Raw genomic sequence first — 27,276 nt, 5'->3', positions numbered from 1 at the left:
ATGGTTGTTTCATTCAACCAGTTATGTATTTTATGACCAAACAATTACATCAAATAATTCTTCGTAGTATTTTACTAATCTTAATCTAATTAATTTTACCATTTAAATCAATTTGAAGCATCATGATAATCTACTGAAAAAAACAATGTTGTTCATATATGTATCCTGTTATGATTTGCATAATATTAAGATTTGACAGGGAAAATTCACAAAAGTTCATCTGAATATGCTTAGAATTAAAGTTTGTCATTGTGAATGAGTTATAAATTACTTCTACTCAACTGTAAATCACAAACTTGTTCATAATTGTTTGTAACAAGTTATTTGACTATAGAAATCAGTACATATCCATGTATACATTAAACTTAGTGCACTCTTTTTCCATTAATGAATAAAAGTTTTGATTTATAATAAACGCTGGTTATTTGTTAATGTAGGCTGCAAAGTTATGGAATTTTGTTTGCCTACTTATAATTTGTAAGTAGTCAAAATATAAAGATATATTTTTATGATGGCAGAGAGGTGTATGGGAAATTAGTTATGCCACTGTCTTTATTTAAGTTTTCCATGGTTGAAAGCGTGAGTCAATTGAAGCTAGACCACCATCGAAAACCTGGAAACACTGGACGACCGTTTCGTCCTACTATGGGACTCCTCAGCAGTGCGCATCTACGAACCCGCTCTCGCGAGATTCGAACCCAGGACCTACCAGTCTCGAGCCGAAGCCCTTAACCGATAGACCACCGAGCTGGCATCCAACGGTGTTAATGTCTAACTTCAACTGATCCACGAAGTTGAGCAACCAATCACCAATTGTCTTCAGTGAGTTCCTATCTCACAACAGACGTGGTTTGTTTTGTATACTGTATGTTACAGATTTTCTGTATCTGGGGTGGAAACCCTTTACACTATAAGCACTTAGTAACTACCATGTGATCGAAACAACATTATGAAGGCTCGTTCATATGATAGTGAATTTTGTGAAAACACTTTAGGAATATGATTAGCGTCTAAATTCATCATATATACCTAGTTGAAGGTAAGGAAAATGATTTTTTCCAGATTAAGAGTAAGGTTTATTTATTACCCTAGTAAGCATTCAATAATGTTCATAAGTAAATTTCATTAGAACATTATTTATTCAATTCAATAGTTTTAAATCTTAAAATAAGCATAACTAAATTTTTAAGTTCAAGATGAAAAATTAATTGAATTCTAGGGTTTAGGAGTTCACAGTAGATTCTTGTGGTGATAATAACTTTAGGAGATGGAGTATCTGTAAAGATTGTTCATATCAAAGTCTAATTAATATCATACAGTGACATCAATTGGTGGTTGTCGAATCAGGTCTATTCATTCTGGATCACAATTAGTACAATGTTTGTTTTTACAATCTTTCATGTATCAGTCTTAGTATCACTTCTTAAAAGAGCTTTTACCAAATAATATACAACTATTTTCTAATTTATCATAACATTAGTGATTAAATTTAAAATCTGTGTATTATTTATTTCAGGAAACTTGTGACGACCCATTGGAAGAATTTGTATCTCCTGTACGTGGTACACCACGTTGTTGTCGTAAATGTGAACCTGGCAATGGTATGTTACGTTTATGCTCAAATACAGAAGATACACAATGCCGACCATGTAAACCAGGTTTTGAATTTTCGCCTTTTAGAAGTGCAACAAAAAAATGTTTACAGTGTCGACGTTGTGAAGAGGTTAGTGAATAGATAATAAGATTAATGGTCATAGGTACTTTTTGTTTAAGTACTTCTTGTTGTACTAAAATTTCAATCATCACTAGAAATTTTTATATTCACATTATTACTGAGAAGTTCTATTCTATCGAGTTTATCAACTACGTACTAGTTCATACTTACACTTTATGTGCACAGCATATCGAATAAGGTTGTAGATGTACATACGTGAAGATCCCTACCCAATATTCAAAATCAAGGAGTATATGAACAAACAATAATAACTTAATCATCCTCAGTCATAAGTCCACGATTATTTTATAATAATGAATATCAAGAACTTATATGTTAATTTTTTATACTCTCTTTTTAGCTCCATCCATTAGCGAAAACACGCAATGAATGCACTCCCGTAACAGATACAATATGTCAATGTGAAAAACCATACTATATGTCAGAAAAGGAACAAACATGTAAACCATGCACTGTTTGCAAGCCTGGTGAAGGTATAGTACAGTAAGTTTAAGTTAATAGTGTTATCCTACTTATTTATTATCTAGTAGTATAGATTTGTAAAAGTAAAAAACTACCGAGATTCTCTACCAGCTCATTGTATAGACGTATTTTATATAAAAATCCATACAAGACGCATGGAAATCAGAAATTCACTGTTAATAACCGTTACCCATTCACATAAAAAGACGAAAACGTTGTATGTACTGTCTTGTATTTTTGTATTCATCTACTTCGGTATATATAAACATACTTACATTAATGTTTCTTTGATCTATATAGAATTCATTTACTTTTTCGTATATAAAAAGTTTTACGTGTTTCATTACTTATTGATATTATTATTATTAATATCTACAAATATAGTGATGTGTGAATAAATGTGAAATGTTTTGCTTTACGCAAAATACACTGTCGGCTTTAATAAACTAAATAGCATTATTACATTGTGTACCTTTTATGTATGTATAGTTCAATGTTATTTTTTATTTCTATCAAATATACCTACACATACATATGTATAGATAAAACCAAACACAAATGGTTATGTAAAGTAGGAATTTCATGAACAGCTGTAATGATATCAGTAGGTGCTATGAAGTTGTTTTCTTTTTAAAAAAAACAAAAAACACCAGTAATTCAAGTTCATTGTAATGTGAATATGAAAATCATGTGAATTGTATAAAAATGAAATAAAGACTTTTGTAGTTGAAAATCATTCAAATGGATTACGAAACTGAATATATATATATATATTGGTTTTACGAGATTTTAGAAATGTGTTTAATCCCTAAGCAACTAAAACTATGGACATTTTATTATTAAATCAATGAAAGATTTAAACGTGAACGTAACATTTACATGAATGAATTCAAACTCTTTCAAATAGAATCATTCTCTAACATTATTATTTTCATTTCATTTCATTTGAGAAAAAAACACAGAATAGTTCATAAGGTAACTAATTTGTAAACTATTCCATATAGCTTATTAATATATAACACAATATTAATAATTAAATATAAAACTAACTCTATTGTAAATCAAAATAATATATTTGTAATATCTCAATGAGTAGAAAATTTAGATTTTTTTTACATTTCCCCGTAACTTAGTATAAGCTAATTGGTTATTTATTCTCTGAAGAAGTGGCTTACACTAAGTTACGAAACATCAGAAAATCTAATTTTTCTACTCATTGAAATATTACAAATATACTATTTATTTATAACAATCTACCCAATGCTTAATACATTCGAAATTATCAAATCAAAACTTGATAATGATACCTAATAACTCTATTGGTTTAATTGAAATTTTTTTTACATTTATAAACATTATCACTTAAATGTCTTTAGAACACATTACAATAATCAATGGTATATTTTCTGTAATTATTTTAGTGACTATCATTTCAACTAAATTCTTTTTTGTTATCTAATAATGAACTCAATTTTTGATTGAACTACATTCTCTAAGCTGAATGGTTTATTTGAGAAGGTTTCAATGTTTTTCTAAGCAATATATTAAATATAAACTATAGATATAATTTTTTCCCTTAAATAATATAAATTTATTCAAAGAATTTCAGAGAAATTTTAAAAATGCAATACTCAGTTCAATCAGATATCAATAAACATAAGTAATTGGTTGAAGTTAGACATAAGCACTGATGGGTACCGGCCTAGTGGTCTAGAGGTTAAGCGTTCAAATAAGAGACCGAAGGTTCTGAGTTCGATTCTCACGTTCAGGATTATGAATGCGCAATGCTGAGAGGTCCCATACTAGAACGAAACGGCGATCTAGTGCTTCCACGTTTTCAGTGATCGTCTAGCGTTGATCAAATCATGATCTCGATCAGAAATATAACTGAAATAAATCTAATTTATGATGTCAGACAAGAAGACAATTAAAATAAATATATAACTAATCATATAGCAAGTATCAATAAGTCCAGTGTTGGAAGAACAACCTGTCAGTCACTTATAAATAAGTTTTAACAGCTTATTTCTATCTTAAATTCATTCTGATGATGTTTAACGGTATAATTAAAGTTTACAGAACTCAACACTCAAATTTAATCAACTGTCTAATTCAACTTAGTGATTACATAATTTTGAGACATTTCGGTTAACAGAGCTGAATTGTCTTAATTGAGACAATCTGCAAAATATAATACAGGAATTTGTTGAAGTCAGCACATTCCAATGAATTCTGTTGTTAAACGTGTTTTCTTGATTACTTTAATAACTTTTGGCGGAATGATGATATTAAAACGATAATTAATTAAGCTTAGCTCAACAAATAGCTTAAAGTAAAGTTGTTTTATATCTACATTTCACCGAATTGGTACCATTCGATTTATTTTCCCGATTACATAGTTAAGTTCACTTTTGACAATCTTCACATAAATAGTTTCTTATCCTTATTATTATTATTTTATTTTTATAATCACCATCATTTCTTGAAGGGCATGTGGTTGGAACTCGGATACACAATGTCAATCATGTCCAGCTGGTTTCTGGTCTGCACAAAGTATCGATAATGTAAAGTGTATACCTTGTCAATCATGTGGAAAAGATCAAATTTTAGTGAAAGAATGTTCATCAACATCAGACACTCTTTGCTGTCCAGTAAACAATCCCAACTGTACACACGAATTGTCAATGTATTTCGGTAAGATAACAAAAATAATCTAATATAAAATTTATAACAATAACTCATGTAAAAAACATTTATTATTTCCTTATTTCAGTATAAAGTTAATGATAAAACCAATGTTAAACAGTATGTCATGATTTATTTTATTTAACTATGTTAACAGAAAAAATTTTAACAATTGAATTCATGAGTCGATGTAAGCTAGACCACCACTGAAAACCTGGAAGCACTCGATCGCCGTTTTATTGTAGCATGGGACTCTTCAAAAGTGCACACCCACGATCCTGCATGCGGGACTCGAACCCAAGACCTTCGGTCTCTCGCGCGAATGCAAAATCCATGATCTTCCGTAACCATTCATCCATTGTCTGAGGTAGATACCTATCTCTACCCGAAACATGCTGGGCTCCAGTGGTCACAGCTTCTCACTAGAAAAAATTTTGTTCAAGATCTGTATTATTCTACTAAATATAATTCATAGGAATCAAACAACATTTTAGGAATAATTGTTTTGCATTATAAATTATATCTTAGTGTAGTTGATTGTTAATAAATTTTGGATTTCTAATGAGTCTATAGGTAATCATATAACTATAATACTGTGAGACTCAAAACCTTTATATTTCACACTCCACATGATCACGATTTCTTGTTCTTTAGTAATCTTAAGTCAGAACAAAATAGTTGCGCCAATTGTTCTTGGTTTTGTAATATTCGATAAATGGAATGTATTATTAACGTGAAGTATATTCATTGAAACTCTTTCGTCTTGATCAAATATGTTTCCTGTTTAATCAATTCTAATGACTAGTTAACTCATTTATTTGTCAACTCTATAAATTTCAATAGGAATAAAACGAAAGAATAACTTTATACAATATATATATATATATAAACGTGATCAGAGGGAAAAAGTTTTTAAGCATGCAATCAATGTCAAATCAATAATTCATAAGTCGAAGGTTTGAGTCCGACCACCACTTTAATTTCTTTGAACTTTGTCGGACATTCCTATCTATACGTAATTACATATAGATATTTTTTCACGGCTTATAACATAAAAAGAAATTTTCGGTTTTTCGAAAGTTCTTTGAAGTAAATCATTAAACTAAAGAAGGGAAGTACTTTAAGAGAAAGGGAGAGAGGAAGAATAATTGGTGAGTGTACACACGGTAGAAAACATGAAAAACAACAACAAAATAATAAAGAAAAAATCAGAAATGACCTTTGATGTAAGTTGGTGAAAAAAGGAGAAACCCTTTGTAAAATACTTTTTCTTTACCTCATTTATTTCTCATTGTGTGATGGCTACTTTACCATACAATCATGTTAATGCCATAATAATTCTTAATAACGTTAATATAAGCTTATTATTGACCATTATTTCCTTCTAAATTATGTGTACAAGATGCACATAAATTTAATATATATAAATGTATATATACCGTGTATATGTATGTAATTTATGTTCTACCCATTTTAGTCAACTGTTGGTTATTTACACAATTTTACGTTATTTGAAATTGTTACAGTTTTTCATTTCGTTTATTTTTTTTGTTTTTTTTTACCTTTTTATTCTTGTTACGGTTAGTGATGTTGTTTTTTATTATTCCTTATTATTATTATTATTATTATTATCATCTTGTCGGGGAATAATCTTTGAAGTTTCGCATATACACTTAATGCGCCATCAAATAAATCATCAAATGACCGTGTAGCCGGAACCATTTCCTTTTTGTTTAACAATAATAATAGTCATCGTAAAATATTTAAGTGCATTTTTATACATCCATAGATAGACATTTTATATATCTATGAATGAATACTTCAATGTGTATATATCTATCTATAATGTGTATGTACGTTTGTGTACATGGATGATTATTAGCTTAGTGTATGTCTTGTATGTTAGTTACTTAAAATTCATTTAACAAAGTGTATTTGGACAAAATGAAGTCATAAATTCATGTATATCTTTATATATATTTGAACTTGGATTGGTGTATGTGTGTTGTGTTGTCTCTGTCTTTACAAAAAAAAAATAGGAAACACATGTAGATACAATTATGTTATGTGCTTATAAATTTATTCATGAATCTTATGGCAACAAAAATATAGAAAAAAAAATACGATAATAAAATCAAAAAATAATCACTTACAATGAGAAAAAAGGGGATTCTTTGAATATTATGCCAAAATTATTTCAAATAAATAACAAAGATTGAAAAATTGAACTTACTCTAGAACAGTAAAACAATGTATATGTATATAAGACAATAAGGATGATATATGCATACGCATATAAATCTAACTATGTAGACAAAATCAAAGAAGCTACTAGAATTTAACCGACAAGATTTATGGTTAAGCAATAAGATTGAAATGAAAACACATGAAAGAGGAAAAAATAAGAAAAAAATTTTTCTTTATTCAGACTAAAAAATGGTTTTAAAAAATACACACACACACACAAAAAAAACAATAAGAGAAAGAGAATGGTAACTAATCTTTAGAAATCCGATTTTTCATTTTATATAAATTGAAGGTTAATAATAATTTCGAATTCCTTTTTTACTTCAATGAAATAATACATTTCCATAAGGTGGAGGATGATAGTGGCGCTTATTTAAATGAATGATTTACAATACTACTGTAGCATTATGATTGGTAGTAGTGATGATAATAGTAATAGTAGTAAGAACTAAAATCATTAATATTATCGATAAATTACTATGAAAGCGTAGAGAGAAAGAGATAAACAAGTGAAAGACTTCTTTCAATTTTCAAATTAAAATAATAGGAAATTCATTATTTCTTCCTATGAAGGAACTTATTTCATCCTTGTAAAAATACTTGTTTCGGGAATCTTCATTTTTTTATTTGGTGATTAGTAAACTCATATATGTTGCTTTGTTATAGTTGATGAATAAAAGTCGAACAGTTTTTCATCATTTCATTTCAATTCTACCTTTGTCGTAAAATTATTTGGATTATATTGGTAATCAAATGTAGTATGCATACGTATACATGTAATCTTCAGCTCTTGAGTTCGATCACTTAGATCATTGAACTACGATCCAAAGAATACTGAATTCAACCTTGTATGATATCTCTTATAATATCTTGAAAATTTAGTCTAGGATGAAACCTTATCTGGGGCCCCTCTGAATGCCCTTTAATTCCCTAGTTCTATATGCAAAAAACTATATGAAAACCCTCATTCCATTTCGCAATAAACTGTTAGCATATTCATTGTTATTCCAGTATTTTCTACAAAATTTTTACCACTAACCGATATCATCTGGAGAAATATGAAACACTAACGAGTGCTCAAGAGCTACTTATTCAAAATAATTCATTATGTCTATTTCATCTGATCAAGCACATGTTCGGTATTACTTACTTACGCCTGTTACTATTAGTGGAGGAGCATAGGCCGCCCACCAGTACTCTCTATCCAACCATGTCCTGAGAAATCCTTCCCATTTTTCATATCTGCTTCTATTTCCCGGTATAATATGTTCTTTGGCCCTCCTCTTTTCCGCTTCTCTTCAGGATTGCAAGTTAGGGCTTGCCCCGTGATGCAGTTTTGGTGATTTCCTCAATGTATCTCCAATCCACTTCATGTTTGGTATACCTCCTCTTTATATCTTAGATTAATGCCGTATGGTTAAAGGTACTACTACCACTGCTACTGTCTAACTACCAACACAGGTGAAACGGAGATCAAATTTACAACCTATTACTTAAAAGTCAAGTCCTTTTTTTACTGTTAAACTATAATTCAAAACATTTATTGAAATGGACCATATGTATCTAAATATATCTATGCATAAATAACTTTCCACTGGTACTACATTCATTGAACTATCCATTTCTCCTAAATAAAAAGATGGGTTTTTTTATGTTCCGTCCACACCGTGTGGAAATTTTTTTCTATATTTCTTCCATTATTTTATTTTTCTTTACCTCGCCGCAAAATGTTTTCGTGATGAATTATTTGCTTAGAAATAGATTAAAATGATAAATACGCCCTTATCTGTATCATAAAGAGAGAAGGAGGTTAAGATGCATAGTATAATAAACATATGTATTATTCCCATATATATATATATATATATATATATATATATATATATATATATATATATATATATATATATAATTCGTGATATCTCATAACAGGAGCCGACATATTCACTGTTCTCCATCTTAGATTGTCTTTAATTAAGACCAGTATAGAAACAGATTAAATTTCACTTATTCACAATGTTCGGATGTAATTTTAGGTTTGTTTGTTCGCTTATCTGTTATCTTCTTTCCATTGTTGTTGTTTTTTTGTTAAGAAAAATTATTATTTTACGTTCTAATCAGGAGTAAAATTCAATTAGGAAAAGAAATGATCACCTATTTATTGACTAATTTAAAGAATTTGTAGGCCATTTTTATCATTGATATTATTAGTAATGCTAATGATTGTCGATGTTTAGCTTTGTGTTTCTCTGTCTATTTGTCCCTTGGATGAAAGGAAACAAACATGTATGTATACCCATATATATATATATATATATATATATATATATATATATATATATGTAACACATATTTACAAAATCTAAAATGAAAATGTTGCATAAGATCAAGTAATGGATCAAATATAATTTGCATGAACTTTTCCAATTGAAATAAGCGGAATAAACGTAAATTTTTTGATACAACTGCTAAGAAATGAATAATGTAGGTAGTTTGTTAATGATCAAACGGATAGATTACTGAATAGCTGTTTTATCACAGTCTTAAACTTTTATTTAATGTGAACTTATAACTTTCAGGTATTTCAAAGAGTTTAATTCCATTGAGTTATAACTACAAACAAACTCTCCAAAAGAGTTGTTTTACATTGGTTTCCGAGAGAACTAGACACTGTCCAACTTTAGATAATTCGTGGTATAAACAAAGACAAAATTTTATACGATTATAAAAATGATATGTATCATATAACTTACTTACTAAATCCAAGTTTGAGAACTCCGATTTAAGCCATTGTATTTATGTGAGAATCATTGTAATGCCACCCGTTTGCACATATTGAAACAGGTGGAGTGAGCTATGAAAGCGTCACCTTCACGCTTAATGTCCAGTTTTTTATCGTTTAATCCCCTCTTAACTGTTTTACTGTAAAAGTATTTAGATGTTGAGCGAGATGAAACTTTTCCAACATATATATATATATATATATATATATATATATATATCAGGAGCGGGTCTCGTGGAGATTTTAGTAATTTTATGTAGTTGAGATCATGAAGTCTATTGAATCCCGCGAGGCGGGATCGTGAATGCGCACTGATGAGGAGTCCCACAATAGGACGAAACGGTCGTCCAGTGCTTCCAGGTTTTCCATGGTGGTCTAGCTTCAATTAACTCATGATCTCAACTATATAAAAAAAAATATATATGTATAGTCTTTTGATAAGTCGTTTAAGGCTTCGTAAACCAGTAGTACTACTATGAATTCATTGCTTCCCATACATCTAACCATAATTTATGAACTAATACTGTATAGCTAGAACATTAATTTGTATATAGTTTTGTTTTTCAGTTGAAGTTTCCTTTTGATTTCATATGTATATATCACAATTTTCTCTGTATACCCTTATTACAAAAAAACACTATCGACATTATTACGCTGTATAGACAAATATGTGAACGAGTAGTAATTAAACGTTACTAGTCGACGTCACAAATATACAAACAAACTACACATTTATCAAAAACATCTATATATATTATACCTATATATGTACACATAAAGTATCAAAACAGAATTACTAATTTAGTTGTACATGTATAGTTTATATTATTTGTAATATTACTGTTTACATTGATGAACAATGTAAAAAATTAATGATTGATGAGATTGAGCATCAAAAGAATGAATTTATCGAATGTAAATTTATTTATTTCGTTTTGATTGTTTCCATTTACGTCTGAACTACACTAATGATAATGATAATAACAATAACGGGAATGATAATGAAGAGAACAGCGATAAACTAAAGAGAAAGAAGCGAAAAAGAACGCAAAACAAAAACAATGTAAGTATACAACACAAACATATACATTGACATAGCTTATTCTTATTTATTCTTTAAGAAAAGTGGATACAGGTTGAAAGTAATTTTCGCTCCCATTTTCACTTTATCGCAATAATTTACTAAATTAAGGCTAAAAGTTTCTGTATACACGTATATATGGTACCTACACTTGACAATATTACAAAGAATACATGTAGGTAGAAACTGTTTGTTTTAAGTTCTTGTTTATAGAGATAAAGAGATAGGTGTTGTTATCAATGAAGTGTAACGACTATAACAACAGGAAATGACGATAAAGTTGACGATGTTATTAACTACTTACTTTTATGATCCCTTGTCAATTTAAACATTTAACTATATCTATTTACTCATATCCTCTTTGAATATATCATTATTATTATTTGGTTATTGTTTTTTGGTAATTACTAGCACTTTCGTCATTCTGTTCATTACAATTTGCATTTTTGTTGTACTCGGTTACGTCACGATCTATCTCTCTCCTGTTCAATTATTTCAACTATAAATTGAATTTGTATAAAAATGGAAAGTATTTGTAATCCTTGTGTTGTTAGTGTACTGAGGGATTTTAATATATACAATGCATAAAATTACATTTGTAATATATTTTATTCATTTGTACAAGTCATTACGTATGCAAAAGAATTAAAGCATACGAAACGCCATGAATTCACTTTATCCTCTAATTTATTGACTCATAAACCGTCATGATTGGTTTGATGCTTTTCATATATCCATATAAACATTACTGTATATTAGAGTAAGGGCTGATGAAGATGAAATTGAAACTGATGTTGTACATTTATGTGTGTTGTGTAAACTAATGATTCCCAACAGTAGAATTTTATATTATTGTAGATAGACAGAATTTCTTTCTTACTTATCAGTTATAGATCAGAAACTAAGTTCAATTTTGTTTGAAAATATATTAGACAAAATTGTTTTTTTTTAAAAAAAAAGAGAATTTTACACTCCATAACTATGAAACTATACATTAACTTTCTAAAGCCTTCAAATGTATACATTTGGTAATCAGAATCAACAATTTTACGCATTTAGTAAATTTAGGAGCTGAAATATTCATGTTACATTGAAACAATCAATGTTATATTTGTAAAGTTATCAAAAGACAGTTTATAGAATTGTTTAAATCACTGACAAGAGTTTCATAAAACGAAGTGAATAATGGTGTGATAGATAGGATCGAGTTGATTCACGAATACAATTGGATATCCCATTTGACCATCGTAATAAAATGTCTTATGACTTCTGTAACTAATATGGGTCCTTTGAAGAGTGTATTTTACTATGTGAGTGGGGTTCTCTTTACTCAAGCTTTAGGAGTTTTAATTATTGAGATACATTATTCCCACAAGTTTGACCTCAGAATGTAACCTTCACATTGAGTAGTGTATTGCTAAGTGATAAGAATTTCATAAAACTATTGACATATTTGTTTTCTATGGTAATGAAAATATTAGGAAATGATAGGCTTATTAATGTGGTTTCAAATATTCAATATATTGGTAATTTAAAATGTTTGGAATCATGGGATAGTGAAGACAATCTTTGGTTATCCAACTCAATAAAATATGACGAATTCAACTACACTGTTGATGGTCATGTCGACTTAAAGGAGTGTAGAAATTTTCTCGAACACAGAAATTTATACAATTTGATGTGGTGTAACTACTCAAAATAAATTTTGTAAGGTTTTAAAAATTGATGGAATTAATTAATTAAATCTGATTAATTTGTAATTAATTTTTTAATACGAATTAAGAGTACAGTTAGTTGATCCCTGAGTAGTAATCAATGTCACGCATGTCTAGTTCTGAAATCCTGATTGAATTCTCTTGATCGAATTGAAGTGTGACTGCTAGTCTAAATGACTCGACCTCTTGTGGACTAATGTTGAGGTGTTATATGGTAGGACCACTAGAGAAACATGAGGTCGATTACTACTCAGTTACCAATCAATTGTAAATAACTCAGTCCTACAGGAGGTCAGTTACAGATCGATTAATTCGACGGTAAATTATTAAACTGTTAAGCTGGTTGATATGGGTTCTAATCCGACACCAAACATCGCCTCCCTCAAAATTACAGCAATATCTTATTGGCAAGTACCAACCTCAAAACAAGGATGAAACATTTATGCAACTGATGTTAGTTTGTGATGAAGATTACTTTTGAACATGATTATTCACTAAGATCCTAAACCAATCTAAGTTAGAGCACCATTGAAACCAGGAAGCACTGAAGTGTCATCTCGTCCTAGTATGAGACACCACAGTAATGCACACTGACGACCCTGAAATTAAGGGCCGAAACCAAGACCTTCATTATCGTATGAGAACGCTAAACCTAGAAACAATGGAGCTGAGGTCCGAATATGTACAAGTCTATTTTCAATCAATCTGAGACATTATGCGATTCTCTCCCATTATCTCTAATGAATGCCTTCCTTCCACTTGCCACAACTGAACTCTATTGGTCATGGCTCCTCGTCAGAACTCCGACTGTGTTTATTCTACAAAACATAAAATTCAGCTTGACAGTAAATTGGTTCAAAAGAGATTTCTTAGCTAAATTTTATGTTTTTAGCCTTATAATCAGAGTTGTTATCTGAGGTTTCATTTGTACTGGAATTATATGCGTATAACGATAAAATCTGGGAAATAAATTTTTATTCACTTATTATGAAAAGTACAATTAAAGTCACTTTGTTAATGAATGTGTTTGGAAATGTTTACCAACTTGTATTCTAAATAATTTTAATCAAAACGTTAAAACCGGGATATCTAAGTTACTAGTGTGCATCAACTAAAGTATTTTAAACACAGTTTAGTGAGAGTACCATAATTTACCTATTTTTTTTAGAATTAAAGTGTGACAGACACTTTTTAAAAAAAATCATTTCGGCCTCGTAAAAATTACCAAACAAAGACCGTTTTTTTTTTCATGACGATAAAGTAAATAAAAAAAACAAACATTTTTGTGTTTCTTATCCGTATATTTTCAAAATGTTGTCTTATTTCACATGGTATTGTTGTGTTTTAACCATGTGAAAAAGTAACCCAATAATAAATGATACACGTGGCCATATGACTTTGTAAGTACAGACAGGTATGTTTTTTTTAAAAAAAAGGGGGTAAAGATATATGGCTCATGCATACAGTTTCAAATTGTTATGTCGTATGAACATATGTCTATCTTACCATCTTCAAGCATAAGATATTAAATTATCAAAGTGATATTTATTTACTTTTCCAATACACATGATTCAAAGTCAATTCCATTGATAAATAAACTAATCACCGCTTAATTTACATAATTTTATTCGATTTTTGGATGTTTAATAAATTTAATTTTTAAAGAAAAAGAGAACACACTATTTGGTTACAAATTTTAAATGGCACCCTTACCAGTAACAAATAATGTTATAGTATCAGATACAACAATAAGACCATCTGAATTATATGTTAAAAACTCGAAAGAATACGATAAATTCGATGAAAATGAAATGAAAGTTTTAAATTGGCAAACTTTACTACCAAGATCATCATCTGATCAATTAGAGAATAGAACATATCCAATGCATATACAAACAGTATTTCGTATTGATGGTAAGTATATTGTTGTCTTTTCTTCACTTAAAAATAACTATCTAAGAGTTTTATGAGATAGTGGAGAAGATTTGTAGCTTAGGTGAATGGTTTAGGTGAGATTTTGTTCTCTGACCTGGATGGTTTTGTCGTGGAGCTTTCATTGTTCTTTTGGAGAACATCATCAAAACAAACTACAGGGCGAATTTCGTACGGATGATATTATTCAGAAGAAAAATGAGAGCTCCATGACTAAACCATTCAGCTCAGAGAACAAAACTTCATCTAAGAATTTTATGCTTTACTTCTTTCTTTCTATATGGATATTTTGATGATTATTTAAGTAATATGTACTGATAATATTTGAAACCCTGTCGAAATTCAAGCAGTGCTAGCTACATATGTTTATCATCGTTAAGACCTTTACATAGTACATGCCCATGACCCTAAACAGTATCAAAACTCAGAACTTTTATATCTTTTGATAAATGTGATACAGTATTAGATCAGTCAATTTGAATCCAATGATTAACATTTCAAACTCCAGTCTGTTTATAATAAAACATGAATATCTACCAGGGAAATTAATAAACTGTTCCCAAAACCTTGACTTGAATGTTCTTGATGTAGGAAAATAATTATTTCATCTCATGCAATTTTCAATGATTCTCCGGAAAACCTAAGTCTATGATGAAAATCACATTAAAAATGATAGTTACTACGATAAAATCATTATTTGATTGTTAACAGCAAATTCTTTTACTATTAGATAAATCCCCTTAAATTACCTATACAAATAAGATATTTGACTGGAATTTGTTAAATTCGAATAATATCCATTAATTGTAATAATGAATGTCAACATTTATGTATAATGAGTTCGTCAGAAACTTTAGCTGAATAAGTGATACCATTCAGTCGCAACAGTCAGTTGTAGATGGATTCAATGATAAAGACTACGTATTAGTGAAACCACTGGAACACAAATATATACCCACAAATTCTGTCTTAGCAGTCAACCAGTTATTGAAATATTTTTTTTCAGAACATATTTCAGAAGCATTTTGTTAGTCATCACTAAAGTGAATATGCACATTGGTCATTAAATATTAACAGTTTTTGGTACCTCATATGCTGACTATATTTCACTAATACATATGAAGAATTATCGAACTGATTTCAGATACACCAGTATAGAACACAGGAGACTCACCATACTCTATGAATATACTCTATACCTCATCCATTAAAGTTTGACTAACAAGAAAATAATGGTGTTTTTTCTACTGTTAGAGACTAACAAATCAGAGCCTTGATCTGGGATAGTATGTTTAAGAAGTTAAATAACTTTTGAAGCATCCACAGTTAGAAATATACTGACTCCAAATACAGTACTAATGAATGCTTAGTATATTTTTTACACAACCTATATTTTGTATAGATTAAGCAAAGTGAAATTAACCCCTACATAAATAAATAACGTTAATAATTAATGAGGCTACAATACAACACTTTTTTGTTAGCGTCAAATTGTTTATAATATAATTCAACACAAAAAAATTAAAAGTTACATTATAAGAACCATTAGTGTTTATTACAAAACAACAGTTTCACAGTTATTTAACATGAAAAACAAAGTCAATTACTTAAATAATCAATTCATTACATTAACTGTATTGATTTATTGAAGTGATAGATTGAAATCAGTGTACAATAACTATTTCTACTTTAATATTGATATCTCCACAGAAAACTCCCTTAATATTGATAAGTTAATTTTTCAAACAAACAAACAATCAATATACCGACAAATTACTGTGCCAAAAAAAAATAAAGCAACAAAACTTGGAATTAATGTTGAACCAATTTCATAAATATAAAATATAATTTTTACTTAAATATATACATTTTTTGTTTAGTTGGCTTTACATAAGGAGTATTACTTCGTAATATATAGTCGAATGGTAATATGTTTTAATTTAGGATTCTTCAAAAAGGCCGACAATAGAAGAGAAAAAAATGTAAATCTACGGAAAGAGATGAAAAGAACAGTAACATGATGATAACATTTTCGATGTTGAAAGTGACAAATGATTCCATTATACAATTATATATATTTATAATCATATGAAATGAAAAATAACAATGTATACAACGGAATTAAAAAAAGTAAATAAGGTTTTTATCGATCGAGTATATTATCCAAACTGTTACTTTATAATGGAAAATTTTATGTTTTGTTCATGAAATGGATTGTCTCTTTTGTGTACTTTTTTTAACAATCAACAATATACATGTGTGTTTTGTTTGTGAAAGCGGTTTATATGATTATGAATACTATTATTAGATATTGACAATTTTCATATAATGAGGAAAGATATGAAAGAATTCATGATATGACTACTAAATAGTATTTAATGGAGGAATACTTTCTGTGATTATTTATTTTACAAGTTACATTGATATTGTAATCTATGCAAACAATAATGAAGATGATGTTAATTTCTGCATGTGAAACATGGACTTTGAAAATAGAGGATATTCACAGGTTACTAGTATTCAGTCGTACGTGACTTCGACCCATTACTCGTGTATTTAAGGACCATTAGGTTTACCATTCTGAAGTGAGACACAGAATACTAGGGAACGATAGAAAACTGGGTGATGAGGTAGTGAATCTCTATCGACTGAGATGCTTAGAACATGTTTAATAGAATCCCATCTACCGACAACCTGGACACGTAACGATGGGTGTTGTAGGAGTAGGTTGGAAGTGAACTAGAGTGTGGAGATCAAGACATGACATCAGTCTGTAAGGAAACTGACTATTAGACTGAGCTGTGTGTGTGCAGACAGACTACGTAGTTGTGGTCGACGTAATTATCATAACTAATGATTGGGGACTCTGAGTGAAATAGCTCAAAATCAATTGGAGTGGTCCAGGTTCATTCACTCATTTTATTCTCTGAGATCGGAAGTCTACCAATGTTTTCACTACACTAATTTATATTTTCCTCTTGAATGGTATCTCGTATTTCAAAAAGTTTCTATTACCACTAATTCTCTTACATGCTTTACTACTATGGGATTTGTGCTGACAATTTCATCTCCATCTCAAGAGATTAGCTACCAATTTCTGTTGGATTGGTTCAAATTGATTAACTTAACAATAGGAAAAGCTAGAAATTCTAATGTTCATTATCATAACAGTTATACAAAGGAAGATTTCAACTTATGTAAACGCATGTACTAACTAATAGTTCTTTTTTTTAAATATAGACATAAATGATCTGTAGAAAATTAATTGTTAAGCTGTTATTGGTAAACTGTTAGCTTCAACTTATTTGTATTTAAAATAATTAGACTTGACAATAATAAAGAAAAGATTCAGATGACTGAACAATTTTCTGCTTCAGTAGAATATTCTGTTCAAGTAATAATTTACATTTCTTAACTTTTCAATACTGAATCTCAAAATAATCTATATACCGGTATTTAAATGATACCGAAAAATACAACTACTCGTAAGTAGTATACATTTGCATTAGGCAATTTTTAACAATGTTTACATGATTTCAAAATAAAACAAAAATCACAAGTGCTATTCAACAATTCGTATCTCCAATAGTTTGTTTGATTTGAATTCTGGTAACTACTCTTTTGTTTACTGTAATTCATACTTTAACTGAAAACTATTCAATTCTAACTGTCAAGATATTTTAATGTTAACTAACTTCTGTTCACAAACATAAATAATTGTGGATTTACCATGTAATCATGTGTCAAGTAACATTATAAGGTGTAAAATATTACAACATCAAAGGTCATTGAATGAAAACTCTTCATCTACAGTATTGTTTATCTTTTTTTCACGGTTACATTAATTTTTATAAATAATCATCAGTTTGTAAACATATCAAAAACATTCCAACCCAAATGTAAATTAGGTATATTCTTGACAAAATTATACTGTTTTTATTGTATTTGCTATTCAGTTTTGTTATAATCATTGTAATATGGTTAAACTTTCAAGGTCATGAAATCAATTTATTGCAATAGAAATCAACCCGATGGTTTGTAACATTTGTCCAATGAATAAACAATCACTTATAGGCGGACATTACATTTTTATTTATTAAACACATAAACACTTCATTACAAAGATAATGTACATATTTCAATATCAAATTATTGATAATAACATACAAAATAATAGTAATTTTATTCATGAAAATTGTAGCATAGAGAGATATATATAGATAATAAACTTTGATCATACCGATTCGGCATGTATGTATACAATGCTATCTCTTTGTAATTATCCAACCAATATATGAGAGATAATGAAGTCATTCTAACTCTGTAATGTAGTCAATGTAATATAGGAATAATTTTTTAAACAAATAAGTAGGTCTATATATATAAGGTCTATAATACTATTTTCTATCAGTGCATTTTCGTGATAAGGATATTAATGTTATCCCTACCAATATTATATGGCAGTCAAAAAAGTACTATAGCGTAAATATTGTAAATATGTACTCCTTTAAAAGTACAATTTCTGAGTTGAAGATGATTTTCGTCGTGAATAAATATCATCAGAAAAAATATCTATAGATAATAAGCATTACATAACTTTCATTATAATTTGGGACTTCTGAACACTATGTACCCATTATCTCTTCAGAGGTTGAGCTTAAAAAATTAATCTAATGATCAAATCATTTATATTTTTATGCGCGATTACAAGTTGATTTTATTTACAAATGTCTATTTTGAACGTATCCAAAGTAGTGTAACCCATCATACTGAATGAAAAACAAAAAGGATGATATAAATCACGGTTTAAAATGAAATCTTCAACGAAAATAACATCCTGTTATACAACACAATAATAATGATAACTATTTTATTGTATTAACAATAATCAGATTGTACATAATCTACAAGTAACTTTAGTAATACCAAAATAAATTCATATCACATTAAAATGTTTACCTTTTACAATGATTGGATTAGGATATTCTACACCTAGTGCTTATTTTATCATACACATATAACACATATATGGTGATATCAGGTGCCTATTACTGACTGCTACTACTCAGTCACAATACATTCAACTGTAACTCTAAGCAGTAAAAATCTATCCATTAAGGAGGACACATGTATTATTATCGTTAATTATTTCAAACATCCTATTTGATAAGTATGTTCATATATTTTTTTTTAAAAAAAAAACAATTTGTAGGTTATTTTACAATCTACAAAGAACAATTCATATACTAAAAATATAAACTTAACAATAACATAGACATAAATAAAAACTGAAAAGCTTGTTGAATATGCAAAGAACAAGTCTTTGAAATAGTTCAAAAAAAAGTTTGTTAACTTGAGATATGTAATAGTTAAAATAACAAGACTCAATTTAAATGAGATGAGAAGTACATATACATATTAGATTATCTATTTTGTATGTTAATACTTCTTTAAAAAAAGTTTGATAAATATCACTTTGAGTTCCATATTGAGAAATTTCAAATTATCAGAATGGGTTTTTTTTGTGGAGATTCAGTATTTTCATAGTTGAAAGAGTGCATCAATTGAAGCTAGACCACCATGGAAAACCTGGAAGCACTGGTCGACCGTTTCGTTCTATTGTGGGACTCCTCAGCAGTGCGCATCCACAACCTCACCTCGCGAGATTCGAACCGAGGACCTACCAGTCTCGCGCCAGAGTACTTAACCGATAGACCAAATTAATAACTTTGAAGTCTAAAATTAGTAGTAGTAGTAGTAGTAGTAATAATAATAGAAGCAAAACAAAAAATAAAAACGGATTAGTGATTAACCTGAAACATGAAAAAATTTAAATTGAATAATCAACCCTAATATAACTCAACCTGTTTCTATTTGTTTTCTAAAAGATGAATTGAGGTCATTATTTATAACAACGATATATTAAAAGAGAAAGTGATACAATAGAGAAGTATAGTCTTTTTATGTTTGTAAGATTGATAGATCTCATGTAATATGAGATGGTTAGGTGACGATTAAACATTAAAACAACAAATTAATTAGTATGAACGGATTTCAGGAGACAAAAGAACAACCAATAAAATATATTTTGGTTTTGTAGTAAACTAACCGATGAATCAACTCAAGATTACTTAACAGAATCATATTAAAAATATCATGACTAGTGATGTTTCACTACATCAGGTTTGAGGCATCGAATGATCATCTACCTGTGTTATGTTGTAAGCGAGATTAAAAATATATAAACTATTAAATTCTAACTAAGTAGTGTAGTTATTTGATGTTCACCATAAAACCTGGAGTTTTTGAATCTAATCCAATGTAAAATCACAAGTTGCTACCATTGAGGAGTATAAAACAACAACAAAGGAGTTGTCCAGTCCGTTTGTTTACCAATGACTACTCAGTTGATGATATGACTGAATTCTACCAGTCACTATTATATTCATAACGTTTTCATTTACCTAAAATATAACTACAGTACAAGAGGTTGTATACTTTAGGTCTCCTTGACATCATCTGTGGGAACAGTTTACTGACTTGAAAATTTGTGTTCATTTTCTCAAAAGAAAACAGTCATCATCATTTTCATACCAATCATATATAAACCTTTTTTCCGTTTTATGTAATCTTTCACATCATAAAAGATATAGATACTATTAATAATAAATTTCTAGATTCCAATATATATGTATATACGTATCTTTTAAATTTAACCTTTAACCTACTTTATGCCTATCCGTGAGAAATATGACTAAATAAACCGACCAAGCAATTGAATTGTTTCATATACAAGTTAATATTGGACTATGAACTATGACTTATACATGTGTCTAGTGTAAATTATATAAAATTGACTCATTCATTTCGTTTTTAAAAAAATTTTTTTCTTTAATTTTTTATCCAAAAGTTTATAAATTTTCATTCACTCACTTATTTATCGTTGTTGCTTTGTTTACCTACTTTGTTTATCATCATTATTATCACCATTTTATTCATTACTTACAACAAAATAATATCCGGTATGAAGAATAATGTTTTCTATAAACACAAAGAAATGATTAATTCTTTTCTGAATATACTGACTTATCTCTTTATCCTGTGTGTGTTAGGTTTTGTTCTCTATTCGTTTACACGCCGTATACATTATGTGTTTGTTAGATATGTTGTTCTATAGTAATTAATAAGAGAAGTAAAAACTCAATAAATGTATTGTATCACGCCATTGAAGTATAAACATTTGTTATTCTTGTTTTATGGTTTATTATCAGCTTGTTTAGTAAAACAAAATAACTTTTTTCTTTCTCATCATTATTAATTTATTCACAATCAAGTTACCTGTAAATAAATGTATATTAGTAATAATAAATAGTTATATTGTCTTTTGATAAATGACTATTATCTTGATAATAATTTATTGTGATGTTAATAAGTAATCCTCTTATCTATTGAAAGTAAATATTAGGATATTCTCACACTGATCAATTTAATAATAATCCATCTAATTTTATTTGATTGATTATTCTCGTTGAACTCTATCGATGAGAAGTTTACAATTTGAAATCATAAACCAATCTTTGTCAGATCATCAATAAAGCCATCCAGTGCCTCCAGGTTTTCAATGGTGGTCTAACTTAGACCGATGCATGATGTCAATGAAATGAAAAGTATTTGGAACTCTGATTCTCTGATAGTATTGAACAGTACAGTGCATCTACGATTTTAAAGATACAGATACAAATTATTACTTACTAAATGTATCTGTGTAACAGTTTATTCACACCATAAACTATACAGTCAAATAATTTACTAGTGCAAACGAAAAACCACTCATCAAAACAAATACATAGAAGAAATATCTCCCAACATTTCTGTGCACACTATACTTGACAGTAAAATACTATACAGATTGTTGAAAGAGATTATTGTTATTTTATTTTAAGCCCATTTTATTGTTATTACCTTTATGTGCGTAATCATCCATTGGTAAATGGTTGATTTGGCACTTATAAGATATTTTCGTTTTTTTTCTTTACACCTAAACAGTCGATGAAAGTGTTATAACAACTAAGATGATATTTATTTTTTTTCGATCACTACAAATATTTCTACCGAGAATTTAAACAACGTATAAAAACCTGGTTTGAAAATACAGAAGAAATATGTGACATTTTAAATATATTGAACAAATAAAATTTGTTTTCTTGAAGTTGATGTAACTGTTATCGATAAATAATACTTTATCAAGCAAACCATCAGGCTAGATGAAAGTAATATCATTGGATTGGTGTGCATCAAAAACAGGCAATAATTGGGCATTCATTGAAAATTGGTAAACACTGGATTTGGGATGCACCCCAGTATGCTACTCTTTAAACGGTATTCACCTTTGTAACTTCAATCACATAGACACCACCCGACAACATCAGTAATGAATGTTTTACTTAAAACACGAGTGAATTCAACCATTCATAAACTTGATCAAGAAGAGATCACTATTCATTGCTCCCCTGATTCTGACACGAAATTTACCTTCAAATTAAGTAATCATCATAGTATCCTTATCTTTATAACATTATTAAGATGAATTAATTAGGATGAACAAGTGATGGAATACAAATAAATTCTACAAAAGAATAGTTCCAAGTACACTGATTTACTTAAAAGCTATAAATAGTGTCATCAAGTGACCTTCAGGAAAACGCAACTTTCTAAAAAATGTAAAACGAAAGTTAATCTCAGGTTATATAACTTTTCCACATACGTTACAACGATGATTACTTCTTGGGATCTTCACTTAAAATTTGTTAAAATAAATGAGATACTTGCTTTCTTTGCTTCATGATAAATTACTACTTATGTAAAGAGATTGTCACCAATAGTAGCAGTGAACAGTTAAGAAGAAACATTCTACCTATCTTAAAATAATTATTACTTTCATAGTTATTTTTTCATATGAATCACATAGATTTTCGATAATAACAATACAGTTATGATTTCGATGTCTTATCATTGAATATTCTAGAATTGATGTTAATTAAATAATTAATCTATGTTTTCACATAATAGACTATTCAGCATACGATCAAGAATCGGATATATCAGACAATAATAACAAATCCAATCAAATGTTGCCAATTTATTGTTCCATCATGGGTTTAATAATTATTTCATTATTATGTTATGTTGTATACAAATTATGGCGACAAAGAGAAGCGTCAAAAAATGCCAAATTAGCTGATTCGTACAATAGTAACAAAACTGATTTATTAGATAGAACATCTTGTCTGGATAATAATCATTTACAACATCGAAGAATTTCATCAGGTTTCGTAAATAATAGTGCTCATTTACCAAATCATTCACCTCAGTCTGCAAATGAACTTAATAACATTGCTGATTCAACACCCGATAACGATATTAACAATCAACTTCAATTTAATGATATTATTTATGGTCATGAGAAAGCACCATTACTTGGAAAATTAGATCATTCGAACAGCTCATTTAGTAAGTTATTATTCCTTAGTAATTTTTTATTTTTATCCTATTCATCTATATATTTTTTTAAATCAATAATAATCTTTATTATTCTGGGGAGATTTGTGAAGATTAAATCATGAAATTGAAATCATGAAATGATCTTAACTAAACCGCTACTGAAAACCTGGAAGCAATAGACGGTCTTTTCGTCCTAGTATAAGACTCCTCAGCTTAGCTCGTAATTGAAACTGACCAAATTCTACAATCGCTAAAAGTAGGACAACTTATTTATGTAACTAGTATCTAATTGAATATAATCAAGAATTTCTTTGGTTTATCTCTTTCTTCCTTTCAATCACTCTCATGTTAAATGATTATTTATTAATTATATTTATTTATACACATATTTTAGATAATTTTGAACAACCAATAACAGTGATCCCAATGAATATACTAGGAGTTATTTGTTATCGTTTATCTCAACATGGATGGCAAGAACTGGCTAGTATGCTGGGTAAGTAGTATTAGATTTCACTATGATTTTTTTTTTAAAAAGTAATAATTTGATGTATACAGATATTTTATATAGTTGAGATCATGAGTCAACTGAAGCTAGACCACCATGGAAAACCTGGAAGCACTAAACAGCCGTTTCGTTCTACTGTGGGACTCCTCAACAGTGCGCATCCACGATCCCGCCTCGCGAGTTTCGAACCCAGGACCTACCGGTCTCGCGCCAGAGCACTTAACCGATAGATATGTTTATTTTTTTGAAAAAGGAATTAAAACAGAGGACCACATGCATAAACTTCCATATGAATAAAAAGTATACTCCGAATATTTCTCATGATATATACCTTAGAAAGATTGTAAAATACATCCTACCGACCAGTAAAAACAAGTAGAAAATTTAATATATAGGAAAATATTTATTGATTTGATCTAATAGATTTCATAATAGCACAATGATATTTAAAAAAAGAATAACTGACTAGATGAAAAGTAAAAATACGTTGAAAACCAAACATATAGAACATAGTTCAAGAGAAAATGGTGAAGTAGTGAACAAAATCAAGAAAAGTCAAAAATAAGAAACAATTCAAAACGAATATATTTAAAGTACTGCAAGGTCAGTTACACTTAACGCAGAACATGGTACATGTGCACAACGGTTCAAGTTCATACAATCTATTAGAACAATAAGATGAAATTGTGAGCGCAGATCCCACAGTAGTAAAGCAAGTGAGAGAACTAGTGGTAATACAAACTATTTGAAATACGAGATACCATTCAAGAGGAAAATATAAATTAGTGTAGTAAAAACATTGGTAGACTTCCGATCTCAGAGAATAAAATGAGTGAATGAACCTGGACCACTCCAATTGATTTTGAGCTATTTCACTCAGAGTCCCCAATCATTAGTTATGATAATTACGTCGACCACAACCACCTAGTCTGTCTGCACACACACAACTCAGTCTAATAGTCAGTTTCCTTACAGACTGATGTCATGTCTTGATCAAAATTATTTCTTTTGGTGCATCTTGTTTATTTACAAACACAACAAACCTTTTGCAATTTAATGGTCTATTATTATTATTGATATTATTCTTACCTCCATCCATTTTAGATTTAGAAACAAGCAAATTTGATCAATTACCTTCAGAAATAACATCAGACTTATTATCAGCTACTATGGAAGCTCAAACAACTGCTGAATCTCATTTAAAACAATGTAATCAAGATAATTCTAATACAATACAACCAATCACTAATAATAATAATAATAATAATAATAATAATAATAAGAATAACTTAACAATGACCGTTTCAATGTTTCAATATATGTGCCTACAAAATACAGTGAATTTAGGTCAACTAATGAATTCTTTACAAAAACTTAATAGTCCAGATCTTGTCGCTTTAATTCAACAACAAATTGGAATAATAAAATCAAAAAAAACTATTAATCAATCAAATGAAGAATATAAAACTAAAACAAAATCAATAAAATCCAAAGAAAATTTTCAAATAGAAAATTAATTCAAATTATTTATTCTTAAATATAAATTAGAGATTAACATTGAATAAAGAAAAAAAAAGTATTTAATTTGTTTTATTAAAATAAGTTCTTTTAATCTAAGTCAATAGTAATGATAGCCTTTCATAAATTACTCTTTTTATCTTATATCTAAATATAATATTCATTTTAAAAGAATGAAAGGATCAATATTCAGTTGTCCAATTCTAAGATCTTTTTTAATACTTTTCAATTCAATCATATTTCATTATTATTGAAGAAAAAGAACCTTCAATAAATCATCTATTTGCTATTTAACTTTAAAAAAAATTATTAAAACCAGTGAATTATTGAAGATTTTTATATTGATGATTTAATGCATTTCAAAAAAAGAAAAGAAAAGCAAAAAAGAAAAAGAGAAGAAAAGCAAAAAAGAAAATCACAATAAAGCACTAATAATAAGTTGAAAAAAGGCAAGAAATACCCATTCTTACTCCTTTTTTTATGTTTGTTTAAACAAATATATCCATGTTATACATTATGATATTTTCATGGTTTCATTTCTGTATATTATGTTTAACTTTCTATTTGTTAAATGTTCAACATCTTTTTTTGTTGAAACATTTAATCAATTGCTTATCTGATCATGTTTTCTCTAATAAGAAAAAACAAACAAACATGTTTAAGTGTTAACTTCAACAATGTAAACAAGAATCCAAATAGTTTAATTTGTATAAAATACAAATGGTTTATCTTTTACACCGGAAATATATTTAAATTAGAACAGTATATTTTAAACAATAGTTATACGGTATATGAAATAATAAGAAAAATATATACAAAGAATGTTAGAAATTAATAAATTCTTTATACAAATTGTTTATTAAGTAAGCCGGTGATCAATCTTTGACATTTGTGTTCAATGTTCTATTGCTTTTATTATAAGTTTCCAATTTCATGTAATCAATATTACAAACAATAACCATGGTTATTATTATTCTCTTTTCTTATTCATATTGCTTATTTGATTATAAACTATAGTTATTTAAAGAATCTTTATACAATTGCTTACCTGTTCTCACTTTTTTTTAAAAATATCTTGACAAAATAGGTGAAGATAATATTCAAAGTTAA

General features: G+C 28.6%; 2 protein-coding genes across 2 annotated transcripts; both read left to right on the top strand.

Annotated features, from left to right (window-relative positions):
* Smp_168070 (tumor necrosis factor receptor related) lies at window positions 1-27,276 on the top strand (the record flags this gene model as incomplete). The annotated part of the gene is made up of 8 exons (XM_018791933.1): window positions 1-3; window positions 1,517-1,723; window positions 2,076-2,218; window positions 4,686-4,891; window positions 23,709-24,149; window positions 24,535-24,636; window positions 25,753-25,857; window positions 27,254-27,276. The coding sequence occupies 8 exons, from the start codon at window positions 1-3 to the stop codon at window positions 27,274-27,276; spliced, it is 1,230 nt and encodes a 409-aa protein (XP_018644843.1).
* Window positions 14,408-14,677, top strand: Smp_188320 (hypothetical protein; the record flags this gene model as incomplete). The annotated part of the gene is made up of 1 exon (XM_018791934.1): window positions 14,408-14,677. The coding sequence occupies one exon, from the start codon at window positions 14,408-14,410 to the stop codon at window positions 14,675-14,677; it is 270 nt and encodes an 89-aa protein (XP_018644844.1).

The sequence above is a fragment of the Schistosoma mansoni genome, assembly GCF_000237925.1.
Source record: "Schistosoma mansoni, WGS project CABG00000000 data, chromosome 1 unplaced supercontig 0010, strain Puerto Rico, whole genome shotgun sequence".
Lineage (NCBI taxonomy): Eukaryota > Metazoa > Platyhelminthes > Trematoda > Strigeidida > Schistosomatidae > Schistosoma > Schistosoma mansoni.
Note: the sequence above shows the minus strand (reverse complement) of the source record. Positions and strands in the feature narration are given on the sequence as shown.